Source organism: Spea bombifrons, chromosome 1, assembly GCF_027358695.1.
Source record: "Spea bombifrons isolate aSpeBom1 chromosome 1, aSpeBom1.2.pri, whole genome shotgun sequence".
Lineage (NCBI taxonomy): Eukaryota > Metazoa > Chordata > Amphibia > Anura > Pelobatidae > Spea > Spea bombifrons.
This window is the reverse complement of record NC_071087.1, coordinates 129414842-129429594: the sequence shown is the minus strand read 5'-3', so window position 1 is coordinate 129429594 and position 14753 is coordinate 129414842. Positions and strand designations below refer to the sequence as shown.

Below are 14753 nucleotides of genomic sequence, written 5' to 3'. Positions count from 1 at the left end.
TTGAAAATACATTTGGGGCCTGGTTACAACTTTGAAGGTGTAGACAGTAACAAATATACACTTTTAAACAAACTAATCAGTATGCAAGTGAACTTATCACGGCTAAATTGATTTTAGACATCACTTACTATGCATTTTACATCACTATTACCACCAATTAAGGTTTAGACGGGTCATAAAATATGACCCCTTGTATGCTTTCCATGCAATATCGCTAAATACGTAACCTTTTAACCTGAATATCGATGGCTGAGAAATTGATTTGTTTTCCAAGTATCCATAAAGAAGTAAGACATGGGAGGGAGGGTTCCCGGTGAGGAGGGATAGGCGATTGTATTAGTAGATTAACCAGGTCTTTAGGCAACAATTAAGCCTTAACTAGATCTGTTATGTACTTATATTATTTATATGTTCTGGCGAATATAACACTGACCCATTTCCCTGAGTTTCTAGCCCTCCCCTGCCAGACAAGTATTTCTGTAAAATAAATGTATTCATAATTACATAAAAATACTCGGGAACACTTTCTTTCCCACATCAGCTTGCGTAGAATAGTCAAAGCTGTAGAATTTGCAGGAATAACCCACAACACAGACCCCAAATAAGATTTTTTGACCTAGTTTGCCCACAAAAATAATTATGTATTGTGATACATACTGAACACATTTAAATTGCTTAATAACGGTATACTATAAGTTTAATAGGTACCTGATGCTTTCAATATGTTAATTTTGTATTTGTTTAGTAGCTAGTTTACCAACCCCCTTTGTTCCCCTTTAAGATCTGGATCATTTTGGAATTTTTTTTCTAAACTCGTTTTAATAAATTATTTAGAAACTGAGTTACTAAAAATTTTATAAGGGAAATGAGTCTGTCATCCTTCCAGACAGTTTTATTACAAGGCTGTCTCCAAAAATATATAGTCGATGTCAGGTCACTGATGAGGACAATTATCTTTAGAGTGTCTATGTGAAATTGAAAGGTTTTTTGCACCTGGCCTGTAGTTTTGAAAAAAAAAATTATGGTAATTTTATAACATAAAATATAATATTAAAATGTGAAATTACGTGTGCTTACAGTACTGTGAAAATATTTGCCCCTTCCAATTTCTTTTGATGCATATTTGTCAAGCTTAAATGTTTCAGATCGTCAAACTCATTTTAATATTAGACGAATGTAACCCGAGTAAACAGAAGATGCAGTTTTTTTAAAAAGAAGTTACTAAATCAACTACCGTATTTTCCCAAGTATAAGACACTCCCTTGTATAAGACGCACCTTAATTTTAAAAAATACATAACGTTATTGTACTGGCTGCCTGGGCATGATATGAGTGTGATTGATGTTAGCTGCTAGCAATTGTTAGCAGTCGCACTCCTATCATGCTTAGGCAGCCAGTACATGCACATCACTTTCAGCCTCCCTGTGCCCCCTACACATGGATCCATGCTAACACACACACATTCATTCATTTACTCCCCCACCTTACCTGAACTGCAGATCTTCTGGTGTGGCTCGCAGACTTCCGTGAGGGCCGCTGTTTCCCTCTGCGTTGCTCGAGCAGGAACAGGAACTGAGCGGAGTCATGTGATGTGATGTGCATTCACGTGACTCCACTGGGTTCCTGTGTCGCCGTGACGGATCATGAGATGCTGCTGAGCAAAACGGGTAAGCAGCAGGTCCCCTTTCTAGTAAAAAAAATGTAAATAAAATCTACCACCACTGTATAAGATGCACCCAATTTTTAGACCCCAAATTTTTCTAAAAAAGGTGCATCTTATACATTATTCAATTTCACTCAACACAGCCAGACATTACTGACATTCTCAGCCAGTCGCTTTGTGTCTCAGGGCACTGCTTCTTCTCTACCATCTTCTTAGTCTTCTTGCTCTTCTCACTTCTGTCTACCATCTTCTTTCTACATCAGCATCTCTTCGTACATGACCTCCTTGTAAACTTTGTTGAGGTTCTGGAGGCATCCATCCCCCCTGATTTGAGGATTAGGGGAGAGGTAGTACCTGAAAGCTATGCCAACTTGCCTGAAGATATATTCCTGTGAAGAAGCGGAGCTGTGAGATATGGACGCATCAATGAAGAAAGTAGGGAGACATTCAGAGCAAGTGAGTAAGACTGTGGCAGAGCACATCGATGACTCATCCAAGAGGTTACAAAAGAACAAAAACTATCATGTAAAGACCCAAAGCTCAAGCACAATTGGGTTATGCGGCAGGACAATGATCCAAAGCACACAAGCAATTCCACCTCTGAATGTCTCAAAAGAATCAAAATGAAGGCTTTGGAGTAGTTCTGACTTGAATCTGATTAATTAAGATGCTGTGGCATGACCTTAAAAAGACAGTGTGGCAAAGTAGCTGAATTAAAACCATTCTGCCAAGAAGAGTGGGACTAAATTCCTCCACAGAGATGTGAAAAAAACCTAATTGCCAGTTATCGCAAACATTTAATTACAGTTGTCGCCGCCAAGGGTGGCACAACCAGTTATTAGGTTTAGGGGCAATTACTTTTTCACATGGGTGGTGTAGGTTTTAATTAACTCCTTCAATAAATGAAATGATCATTTAAAAATGCACATTGTGTCTACTCACATTGTCTTTGTCTTATATTACAACTAGTTTGATGATCTGAAACATTTAAATGTAACAAATAAGCAAAAAAAAAAGAAGAAAAAAATCCAAAAGGGGGCAAATACTTTTTCAAAGCACTGTACATGAACATAAATTAGGTAGAGATTACATAATAATGTAAAAACACATAGCCTTAATATTTTGGATAGTTAAAGTACAGTATAATATGAGTGTAATATGAATTTTAGCTCATAAGTCACTGATAAGACACTGTTATATATATATATATATATATATATATATATACAATGTATAAATAATATCGTGTGTATATATATATGTATATATATATATATATATATATATATATATATATATATACACACACACTATTATTTTTTGCACCAGTGAGTTATATCCCTTCAGTGGGCAGATTACCTGACTAGAGGCTATGTGTTTTTTTATCAATTATATTATGTCCTTGGAATAAGGTAAAGGTTTTATTTCTCCGTGATAGATATCCTGAAGAAATAAAAACATATTACCCAACAAAGCATAAAAGGACATAGAACCACAGCCATTTGTTTTGCAGGCAACAGATAACAGTTTGGATTCCTTCTAGTGTATCAAGTTATTTATCTAAATAAGATATAGAGGAAAAGTTTAATAAAAACAGAAAGTTTCCACTGCTGCAAGATCTATCTATGATAAACTTTTATATATTTTTTTGAGTTGGCTACAATCACTTTTTTTTTTTTTCATATTTGGCATTGAATTCACAAAATTTTGACACGTTATTTACTTCTTCATCATAGAACCATACATTTATTATAGTGGGTATTTTGCTTTCTTTTGATGAACATTTTTTCCAAGTCTATCTTTGATGATAACCCACAAATCAGCTTTAAATCAGACAATTTCCCAGGCCATTGAAGCATATTAACGTCATCGCTTGGAGAATAGTATTTAAATTGCAGTATTTTATCACAATTTGGGTTTTTATGTAATTGTGGAAGGCTGCATCTTAACATTTCAGTGCATTGAACCATAATTCCCATAACAAGGACAAAACTGTTGAAGGTGTCTAAATCTTAAAGGGAAATAAAAAATATGTAAAAAATGCTGTCCTCGCCGTATACAATAGAGTATTGAAAAAACCCCAGGAGGATGCTATTTTTTCAAAAAGTTTATTTTGAGTGACTTTCTCTGCTCAAACTCTACATTAAGCTGGTACTTTAAGCCTATCCTAATGAAGTCCTTCCTCAACAGACCTTCCTTAGTGTCTGGCTGGGTGATTAAAACTGAATCATTCTATTGTTCACGGCTGGCAGTATGAGAAGGCATCAGGATGTTTGTCTAATAGAGCTAGAATTCATCCACATAGCTAATATACATTATTATATGAAAAACTGGAACTAAAACAGCACGTTTTAGAACATTTATTTTTAATGTGATACAAGTAGTAACGGCATTTGGTGGGAGCGCCTCTTTAAGGCAGTATTCGGACATATTGGTATTAAAGCCTTAAATGAAAAAACGAGATCACATTATATTTGGTCTAGCCTTTCGAGGGTCTTTGTTGTTTTATAAGGACTAATTGTGCCATTGTGCAGCAATAATTTGTCACTTTGCCCAGCATTATCATTAATGATCTTTAAAATACTTGAATTTAATACCACCATCAGCGAGAAGCATAAACTCTTTAAAGAGATCGTTTACTGTATCTAACACCACCTGTAAATAGGAATGCATTTTAAAGTACTCTGAACTTTGCCCATTCATCCAGTAGAGCATTTGTGAGGCAGGCACTGATGTTGGATGAGAAGGCCTTGCTTACAATCTCCGTTCCAGTTCATTCCAAAGGCGTTCCATGGGGTTGAGATCAGGGCTCTGCACGGGCATTCGGATTCGTACGAATTGCGAATTTACCAAACTAGGCCAGACCCCCCCCCAAGAATCATAGGAAAAACAAAGCAAAAAGTTCAGAATTTTCATCCAAAATTTGTTGGCCTGCAGTCACCCACACTCTCATGCTCAGTATCTCTGCAGAGGTAACCTGGTGGGAACTTGCAGTTACATTCTCTCCCCGATCCTCCAATTGGAGGAGAAGACGTAACCTAAAGCTCTGTCATTTTGCCCTCACATAAACTGAGGGTGATATGGTGGCAGATCCTAAAGAGCTATCATTTTGCCCTAGTGTGGACTGAGGGCTATAAGCCAGGGTATCTGGTGGCGTCCTCTCGCCCAATTGGAGGATTGGAGATAGGACGTCATTGGACGGGCTGCGATATTGCCCTTATTTCATTTTAGTGCTAAATGACAGTGCTTTTGGTGACCCCCTCACCCCAAGCACTGGTGGAAGTTCCCGATGGGTTATAGCCATCAAGTTCAACCCTTCTACCTAACCTTCCTATTCTTGATCCAAAAGAAGGCAAAAAAAACCCCCTAGTTAAGCTACTTCGAATTCTGCCATCGGGGGGGAAATTCTTGACTCCAAAAGGCAATCAGATTTCTCCTTGGATCAAGAAGCTCTAAAATATTAATTATATTTATCACCCTGCATGTCATGCCTTTCAAAAAAAAAATATATATATATATATATATATATATATATATATATATATCCAGACCCCTTCTGAAGGCATCTAATGTATTTGATAACACCACCTCCCTTGGCAGTGAATTCCATACCTTTATGAAATCTCCGCTCTTCCAGTCTCGGAGGATGACCTCTTGTTCTTTGTACATTTGTTAATAAACAGGTCACTGAAGAGCTCTTTATATTGACCCTGCATATATTTATATAATGTTATCGTATCCCCTCCAAGACACCATGTTTCCAGCGTACATAATTTTAACTTTTTTAGTCTCTCTTCATAACTAGTATCTCCCAATCCCCTTATTAATTTTGTACCCCTCCTTTGCTCTTTTTCTCGTTCCTTGCACTTTTTCTAGTTTTCTAGGTGTCAAATACAAATACAATAGTCCATAAACTGTGCACTCCACATAAATTATATTAATCTTTAGGAGCCTGGGTCCCATTCAATTATATATATATATATATATATATTACCTATATATATTACCTTGATCCACCGCGGCTGCACAGGAACCCAGTGGAGTCATGTGAATGCACATCGCATCACATGACTCCGCTCAGTTCCTGCTCGAGCAAAGCAGAGGGGAAACAGTGCCCCCCCCCACGGAATTCGGCGAGCGGCAGATCTGCAGTTCAGGTAAGGTGGGGGAGTAAATGTATGTATGTGTGTATGTATGTGTGTGTGTGTGTGTGTGTGTTAGCATGGATCCGTGTGTAGGGGCACAGGGAGGCTGAAAGTGATGTGCATGTACTGGCTGCCTAAGCATGATAGGAGTGCGATTGCCAACAGTTGCTAGCAGTCAACATCAATTACACTCATATCATGCTCAGGCAGCCAGTACAATTAACTATGTAATTTTTATTTTTTTAATTTCAGCCCCCAAAAATAGGGGTGCGTCTTATACAAAGGAGCCTCCTATACTTGGAGAAATACGGTGTGTATATATATATATATATATATACACACACACTGCTCAAAATAATAAAGGGAACACTTAAACAACACAATGTAACTCGAAGTCAATCACACATCTGTGAAATCACACTGTCCACTCAGGAAGCAACACTGATGGACAATCAATTTCACATGCTGTTGTGCAAATGGAACAGACAACAGGTGGAAATTATAGGCAATTAACAAGACACCCCCAATAAAGGAGTGGTTCTGCAGGTGGTGACCACAGACCACTTCTCAGTTCCTATGCTTCCTGGCTGATGTTTTGGTCACTTTTGAATGCTGGCGGTGCTTTCACTCTAGTGGTAGCATGAGACGGAGTCTACAACCCACACAAGTGGCTCAGGTAGTGCAGCTCATCCAGGATGGCACATCAATGCGAGCTGTGGCAAGAAGGTTTGCTGTGTCTGTCAGCGTAGCGTCCAGAGCATGGAGGCGCTACCAGGAGACAGGCCAGTACATCAGGAGACATGGAGGAGGCCGTAGGAGGGCAACAACCCAGCAGCAGGACCGCTACCTCCGCCTTTGTGCAAGGAGGAGAAGGAGGAGCACTGCCAGAGCCCTGCAAAATGACCTCCAGCAGGCCACAAATGTGCATGTGTCCTCTCAAACGGTCAGAAACAGACTCCATGAGGGTGGTATGAGGGCCCGACGTCCACAGGTAGGGGTTGTGCTTACAGCCCAACACCGTGCAGGACGTTTGGCATTTGCCAGAGAACACCAGGATTGGCATATTCGCCACTGGCGCCCTGTGCTCTTCACAGATGAAAGCAGGTTCACACTGAGCACATGTGACAGACGTGACAGAGTCTGGAGACGCCGTGGAGAACGTTCTGCTGCCTGCAACATCCTCCAGCATGACCGGTTTGGCGGTGGGTCAGTAATAGTGTGGGGTGGCATTTCTTTGGGGGCCGCATAGCCTTCCATGTGCTTGCCAGAGGTAGCCTGACTGCCATTAGGTACCGAGATGAGATCCTCAGACCCCTTGTGAGACCATATGCTGGTGCGGTTGGCCCTGGGTTCCTCCTAATGCAAGACAATGCTAGACCTCATGTGGCTGGAGTGTGTCAGCAGTTCCTGCAAGAAGGCATTGATGCTATGGACTGGCCCGCCCATTCCCCAGACCTGAATCCGATTGAGCACATCTGGGACATCATGTTTCGCTCCATCCGCTCCAGACCTCCATGGGTTGATAAATTTGATTTCCATTGAGGATTTTTGTGTGGTTTTGTTGTCAGCAAATTCAACTATGTAAAGACGGAAGTATGTCATACAATTAGTTCATTCATTCAGATCTAGGATGTGTAATCTTAGTGTTCCCTTTATTATTTTGAGCAGTGCACATATACATATCAAATAACAGATGGAATAAGTATCTTGTGATAATACCTTTTTTTATTGGACTAACCTCTACTATATATATATATATATATATATATATATATATATATATATATATATATATAATGTGTGTCCAAACAACTTTTTTATTGATCCAAGACACTTAAATCTGTCACTTTGCCAGTTGCGCTGTGACTTATTGCAGACTGTGTCACAGGTCATGGTTAAGAAATTTCCCAAACCCTTGTGACCCGAATTCTGGACAATCCATAAAAGCCAGGAGACTATCACTGAGTGCTAAATAAAGAATAGGGTAGCTCTCCAGTGGTGTGTGAAACACATTACAGTAGCCTGCACTTTCTTATACAAGATCACTTGTAGCTTAATTTGTTTGGGAAGTGAATTTATAGAAATATTATAAAATGTAAGTCGCAGCTTAAAGAACTGAACTGGAATGCCACATATAAGGAAGCACTGGAAGCAGCATAAAAATGGTCTCTCGCTAGCTGAACAGATGCTGTTAGGAACAAAGCGATTTGGTGTGTATGGTCCCACATGACAAAGCTAAAATGGGTTAACGGTTTTGTTTTTCTTTCTCTCCTAATTGGCACTAAAAGTTTTACTCAAAAAAGACAAGACAAAACAATTTAGCAATTTTAATGAAACTCAACCGTGTAGTGATTTAGGAAAATGTAGGACATTAAAGCATTAATTCCAATTAAACATAGATTGAAGAAGCAAACTTTTTTTATTTTTTTTCCACAACTCCTTCACGTAAAACAGCTCAAGTTCATCTTGTCTGCATTACCTAATCATGCACAAGAGTCTTATTTAAACAATGCATTTAATCTACTAGGACAGGCTATAACTGTAGGTTATTAGCCCGGAGGCCAGCCCAGTTGACGTCCTCCTAGAACATGCAGATGCACGTGGTACACTGATTGCCCACCATGTGGTCCCTCATTTAGAACCAGACGATAGCCATTGGTCAGCCCCAAATCAGCAGCACATTTCTTGCCAACTATCATCAGATGTCCGAGAAGCTGTACATTAGAAAGGAAAAAAATAAAAATCCATTACACGCTCTATTACTCTTCGATTACAAAAAAACATTGATTCGTTGAACAGCATGCACCGCAACAAAAGGTTATGCAGGATACAGTTTCATAAGGACACCATTACAAATTTATTTTATTAGATTCATTTTACTAAAACACAAAAGTCAAATCATAATTAAAAACAGTCTAATGAACTGTATATTATTCTTGCTGTGACTGGTGGAGTAAGAAAAAAGAAAAAAAGGTGCTCTACCACTCGTAAAACCTCAAAAACCTAACTGTAAAATCAATAACACGCTGCTAGCAAAGACAGCGTAACAAAAGCTATTCAGAAGTCAGAACTCTTATATTTAATCACTTAATTGTCTGGAAAGGTATTTTAAATTAACCCTAAAACTCACTTATGAATGCAAGCTGACATAAACACAGTTTTATTTTAGAAATTATACCGATGAAGCTTAAGGGCACATCGTTTTGCTAAAATGACATGTGCCAGCAGCCAAAGTCATTATTCTATACAATTTGTCAGAGAGAATAGAAAATCAAACTAGCATTGTACTTAAATATGACTATTAAAAGGTTTTAGAAATTCTTAGTTGATTAAATCATAATTCCTGCAACAAAGGCAGAAGAACATGCTGCCTGCTACTCCTGGTATTAAAGCCGGGCTCGACAAAGCCCAGGCTCCAGGGCGATTAGATAACTTCCTGGAGCCCGGGGATTGCAGGACAAGGGGGTACAAGTTGGCAAATGCTAGCATTGTGAATACGGCACACTACGTGTTCCTGCGGTGGCGTGATGAAGTGGGTGCTGTGAGGTGCATGACGTGACCCCGCCAAGGCAGAACACAGGCAGAGGCATGGAAGGCTTTCACAAGGTGGAGAGGTAGTATATGTGAGTGTATACCGTAGTGTCAGTCAGCGTGTATACGTATAGTGCTGGAGTGAGCTTGTGAGTGTGTGTATACTATATGAGTGTGTATATGTATAGTGCCAGAGTCAGTGTCAAACCAAAATTTGTCTACCCCCTGCATTAGAGCATTAATAGGCCGAGTTGTATTTCGATTTAAGCTTAAAGGTCTTGCCCATCACTCATGTGCTATATGAAACGATAATACAAACTAATCCTACCACCATCTTAGAGTGCTTTATAAAAGCATTTTCAAAAGTGTTACCGCTTAATGAGCTACAGGAATCAATAGGAAACAGTGAAGATTACAAACTGCATTTGCCATTAAGAGGTTCACTTACAGCTTCATCAGCAGCATCTGCCTCAGATAAGTGGGTAATAACCTTCTTAGGCACCACTAGGAAATGGGTGGGGGCTTGAGGTGCGATATCATGGAAAGCAATGCACTAAAAAAAATACAAAAGCACAATTGAGCAAAACAGTTTAAAACATATGATTTATCCATAGTACTGAAATAGGCTCTTGGATACATAATACAGAGAAATTAAGATACAACCAAAATAATAATGAACATTTTCTCCTAAATCGGGTGGCACGGTCTGCCAGCATAGGAAATGATCAGGAAAGGGGTTGAGTGCCACCTAGTGGGCAATTTGCAGAGTAACTGTGTCTAAATTATTAGGTACTGGCTAACACTGGAGTCTTATTTGGAAGGTCTTATGTTCTCTCAAAAATAACGCTGCCTCATTTCCCCTTCAACTATAATGACAGCAAGGAAATATGATGTGACTTATTGTAAGGTCTAAAAAGGCGAGAGTTGCTGTAAAATAAGTGTGGCATCAACGGGGTCTGCTTGGAACACACTTAACTGGAAATTGTACATTTGCTTCTGATACAATGTGAAGTTATTATTTATTGTTTTATATAGCGCGGTAGCGCTGTACAATGGGTAGACAGGACATAAGTAGTATGTAACATAACAAATTGACTAACAGAGACAACAGGTGAGGAGGGCCCTGTTCAAACGAGCTTACAGTCATAACATTTGTGGTATGAAGAATAGGGATGCAACTAACGATTAATTTGCTGATTCTTTTTTCTATTAAATCGGATAAAAAAAATGTAAATTTTTCATTTATGTAAAATAACTGGATGTTAAAAACAAAGAGCAGAATAAGAAAAACTGAGAAAAATGCATTTCTTATTTTTATTTCCAACCCCCCCCAGTTATGCACATCTGAGCCCAGGCTTGCCACACTGCCTCCCAGATATGACTTACTCCCCCCTGTATGCCTTATACCTCCAGATATGCCACTCCACCCTCCCCAAATATGCTTTATACCCCAGATATGCCCCTTTGCCCCCAAATATGCCTTACACCACCTATATGCCACTCTGCCCCCCCCCCAAATATGCCTTATACCCCCTGTATGCCACTGTTCCCCCGAGACTTACCCCCTGTGCTCCATACTCCTTGGTGTCTAGTAGAGGCACCCAGTGAACGCCTGCGTGATGCACGTAGATAAACCTCTGCTACTGGCCGGCACTTTCACTGGAGCTTCTAAGAATGAGAACTGGAAGGTCATGTGAGGCTGGTGCTCCATCATAGAAGCCCCAGTGGAAGTGCCGGCAGCAGCATGGATTGTCTGCGCGCATTGCACAGACACCCACCGGCTACCAGAGAGGAGGATCCAGATTCCCTACAGCGCTGCGGGGGATCCACCTCTCTGACAGCTGGAGGGCATCTGTGCGATGCGCACAGACAACCTCCGCCGCTGGTACTTCCGCCAGGGCTTCTATGGTGGAGCACCGGAAAGTCATGTCACGGTGCTCCATCATAGAACCCCGGCGGAAGTGGAGGACAGTAGCGGAGGATGTCTGCGAGCATCGCACAGATGCCCACTGGCTGTCAGAGAGGAGGATCCGGGTCCCCTGCAGCGCTTCGGGTGATCTGGATCTTTGTGTTATTATGTGACCTCTATTTGAGGTCGGATTATAAGACGAAGGGTATTTTTCAGAACATTTGCTCTGAAAAAAACCCCATCTTATATTCAATAAAAATCAATTCAACTAATCGATAATGAAATTTGTCAGCAATGATTTTCATTAGTTGTTGCAGCCCTAACGAAGACACAAGCCAAAAATACATTATACTTAGAGCTATTACATTAGCTCAGGGCAAGTAAAACCCAAGTTGCCATGGTGACCATTAATAAATTGCTTCCTGGCACCTAGGGACACAGGCTGGACAGAGTGCTTGCGGAGGCAAGTGTCCCAGGTACACTGTGCTTAGAGGAGCTTATGTAATTGATACACTCTGTAAGTTTGCAGATATCGCCTCCATCAATGTTGGTGACGGTATGCCCAGCCTTTTCTTTGCTGCAGCAGATGTCCCTGCCACTGCACGGCAGATCAGGCTTTCTGAAGAAAGTCTGAACATGCCTGTGCCAGAAGAGCTAGCGTAACCGGCTCTGCGCGAACAGCACTAAGAGAACAGCATAAGCACCTGTGTGCAGCTGATTTCTACCTACAAAGTTAAAACAAAACAAAAAAACTATAGAAATGTGCCTCATCACTAGAAGTAGAACATTATATAAAAACTTCACTATCTCCTAACCCAGAAGTGTTTGAAAAAAATAATACAGGGAACTGTGTAAGGGATTCATGTGTCCCTCTAGAACAGGATGTGACAAACTCCAGGTCTCCATGGCGACAAGAAATTGTTTCTTGGCGCAAAGGGCAGCAGCGCATGGCAGCAAATCACACATTAGATGAAAATCATGTGTGTTCTCAGGTTAAAAAAGAAACCTTGATACCATTCCGGCAAATTGATTAAATCCGCCAATGTGATGGCAGTTCTTCAACAATATTTCCAACCCAACCACTCATGTGCTGTACATAAACATTGTTTGGTGTAATTTTCCCAGGCTTATAGTCTAGCAGCGCAATGACTAAATGAGGTCATAGAAGAAAAAAATAAAACTTTTCAATGTGACATAAAAAGAAACTGAACGATCAGCAAGGATTTATGCAACAGATTATTATACTTCTCTACTGTTTTATTATTTTGTATATTGTCATTTTATTGTTACCGTATGTAGCGTCATTCTATGAAATGTATTGTAACAGAGAAGGGTATTCGAAATTACATGCGCTTCAGATACAGATGCACACATACAAAATGCAGGTTTGTTAAGCGTTAAGTTAAACGAGTGTGCGGGGCAGATTTAGACGTGACATCTGAATGTAATCGGACCTCAGAGCACAGGAGTAGACTTTGCACTATGCCAAATACAAGTAGAAGAAAGACCAAATGTCATGCCCTCGGACTTCAATTGCATTATTCGTAATAGAAAGACCTGGAAAAGGCTCAGAGAAGGATGTCTGAAACACTTACCTCCATCATTTAATTAACAAATAAGGGAGACATCCAGATTGCCTTAATACACATTTTATTGTTTGTCTAAAAAGATGCTTAAGGTTAATTTAATCAGGCCTGCTTTTTTCGAAGACCGTTATTTGAATCATAGTTTACTATAAAAAATATAAAAAAATTTAATTTAAATAAAAAATGTTCTACTTATCCACGCTAATAATTGTTTCAAGTTCAGAAATGTTTTTATTTGCAAGTTATAGGCCAATAAGTACAAGAGTGTATTGCTATTTCAAATTAGAAATGTCACCCCCCCCCAAAAAAAATAGCGATAGCGACATTGTAACACGTAGGTGTTTTGTTTTGTTTTGTTTTGTTTTTTTTAAAGTAGACAACCCAGGGTATCTTGACACTTTACATGCAGCCATATTACCGCCAAACACGTAAAGTTTTTGGTGATTTCTTCACGCAAATGTAATGTAATAAGTTTACTATGAATTTAAAGTGATACCACCCATGCATAGGTTTGTCAGGTTGTTTGGGGGCTAAAAGGCCACATTTGGCACATGCGCAATAACGTTTTTCGACATCTCATCACCCTGTGCCCATGTCCTATTTGGGAAAACTTTGAAGCCGGACAATTTGATTAACCCACACCAAAGCAATAATTATACTATCAGCCTTTGTCAAACTTTGTTGTAATACTTTAAATACACAACAATATCACCACCATAAACTTTGAGAAAAGCTGGTGGTAGAATTAGTGCATGGAAATACCAGCAGCTGAAATATCCTGGGGTGTCTAGTCTTCAAAAATATATATTACATGTATCTCTTGACAGAGCTCCATATTGAAAGATAAGCTGTCTTTCAATACGGTGCTGCTCTCCTACTAGAAAAAGGCTCTAGCAAGTGATCAACGATCGCTTCCTTCTCTCAACTCGCAAACATGTAAAAAAAATATGGTGCCAGCTTTAACAGATTTAGAGATTTTAGAGGAAAAAAATAAAAAGAGTGTATGAGCCATTAAAGCGAGTGAGCATTTACATGCATTAATTTCACCAGGAAGGTTGCGATGTGCATTACACATACATAATCAGGGAGAGGAATACCCCTTTAGCAAGAAAGCCACTGTGCGAACACAAGGGTTTGATAGGAGAGTTGTGGTATAAAGAAACAAACCCGTAAATTTGCTCTCCAAGAATGGCTAAACCTGCATACAGCATAGTCCAATTAGGTGATTGTCAATACATCTCACCGATTTGGCCCTATATAATGGAAAGTCAGGGCTAGAGAGTCACAGCTCCCCCGTACACTATCCATTTAGTGATTAAACCATAACAATATACGGAATGAATGCGATTCTGTGAGAATGGCTTTATATGAGAGTCCCTTTAAAGATGATCATCGCGATCTGTTGACTGGCAACGTTTTACTTTACAGATTAAAGATGCAGAAGGCAGGGTTTAAGTTTGCCTGTGATCTATCAAGTATATGTCACATATGAACGTTGGTTCGTGTGGATTTTAAAGACATATATTTATCGGTAGCCCCGAGCGGTAATACGCGTTTTATGCCATGCGACAGGTATGGATGCATCCGCTGTACCCTCTTTCATACCCCGTGTATTCCCACAGGGCCCTCTCCATACCCGTCCCGGCACATACTTGCTCATCCTCATAGATGATTTTAGCCGGGATTTCCTTGCGGATGATTTTCCCAAAGATCGTATCTCCACCGGGCCGAGCTGTCTGGGCTTTGCTGATCTCATCAGCCATGACTGCAGCAGAGCCGCCAGGCGCGCAGACAACCAACGTGAGCCAAGACGCGAGGAGGCGTGCCTGGAATGACAGGAAGCACTTCCCAACGCGACCGCTGGACCTGCCCTGCAAGGCAATGCGGAGTTGTAAACACAAGAGACTGGGGACAATTAC

At 40.1% G+C, this 14753-nt stretch overlaps 1 protein-coding gene across 1 annotated transcript; it reads right to left on the bottom strand.

Moving 5' to 3' along the window:
• Positions 1 to 8122: 8122 nt before the first annotated feature.
• Positions 8123 to 14658, bottom strand: HINT1 (histidine triad nucleotide binding protein 1). The gene is made up of 3 exons (XM_053457622.1): positions 14487 to 14658; positions 9788 to 9892; positions 8123 to 8522 (listed from the first exon to the last, which is right to left on the bottom strand). The coding sequence occupies exons 1-3, from the start codon at positions 14595 to 14597 to the stop codon at positions 8358 to 8360; spliced, it is 381 nt and encodes a 126-aa protein (XP_053313597.1). The 5' UTR covers positions 14598 to 14658; the 3' UTR covers positions 8123 to 8357.
• Positions 14659 to 14753: the final 95 nt, after the last annotated feature.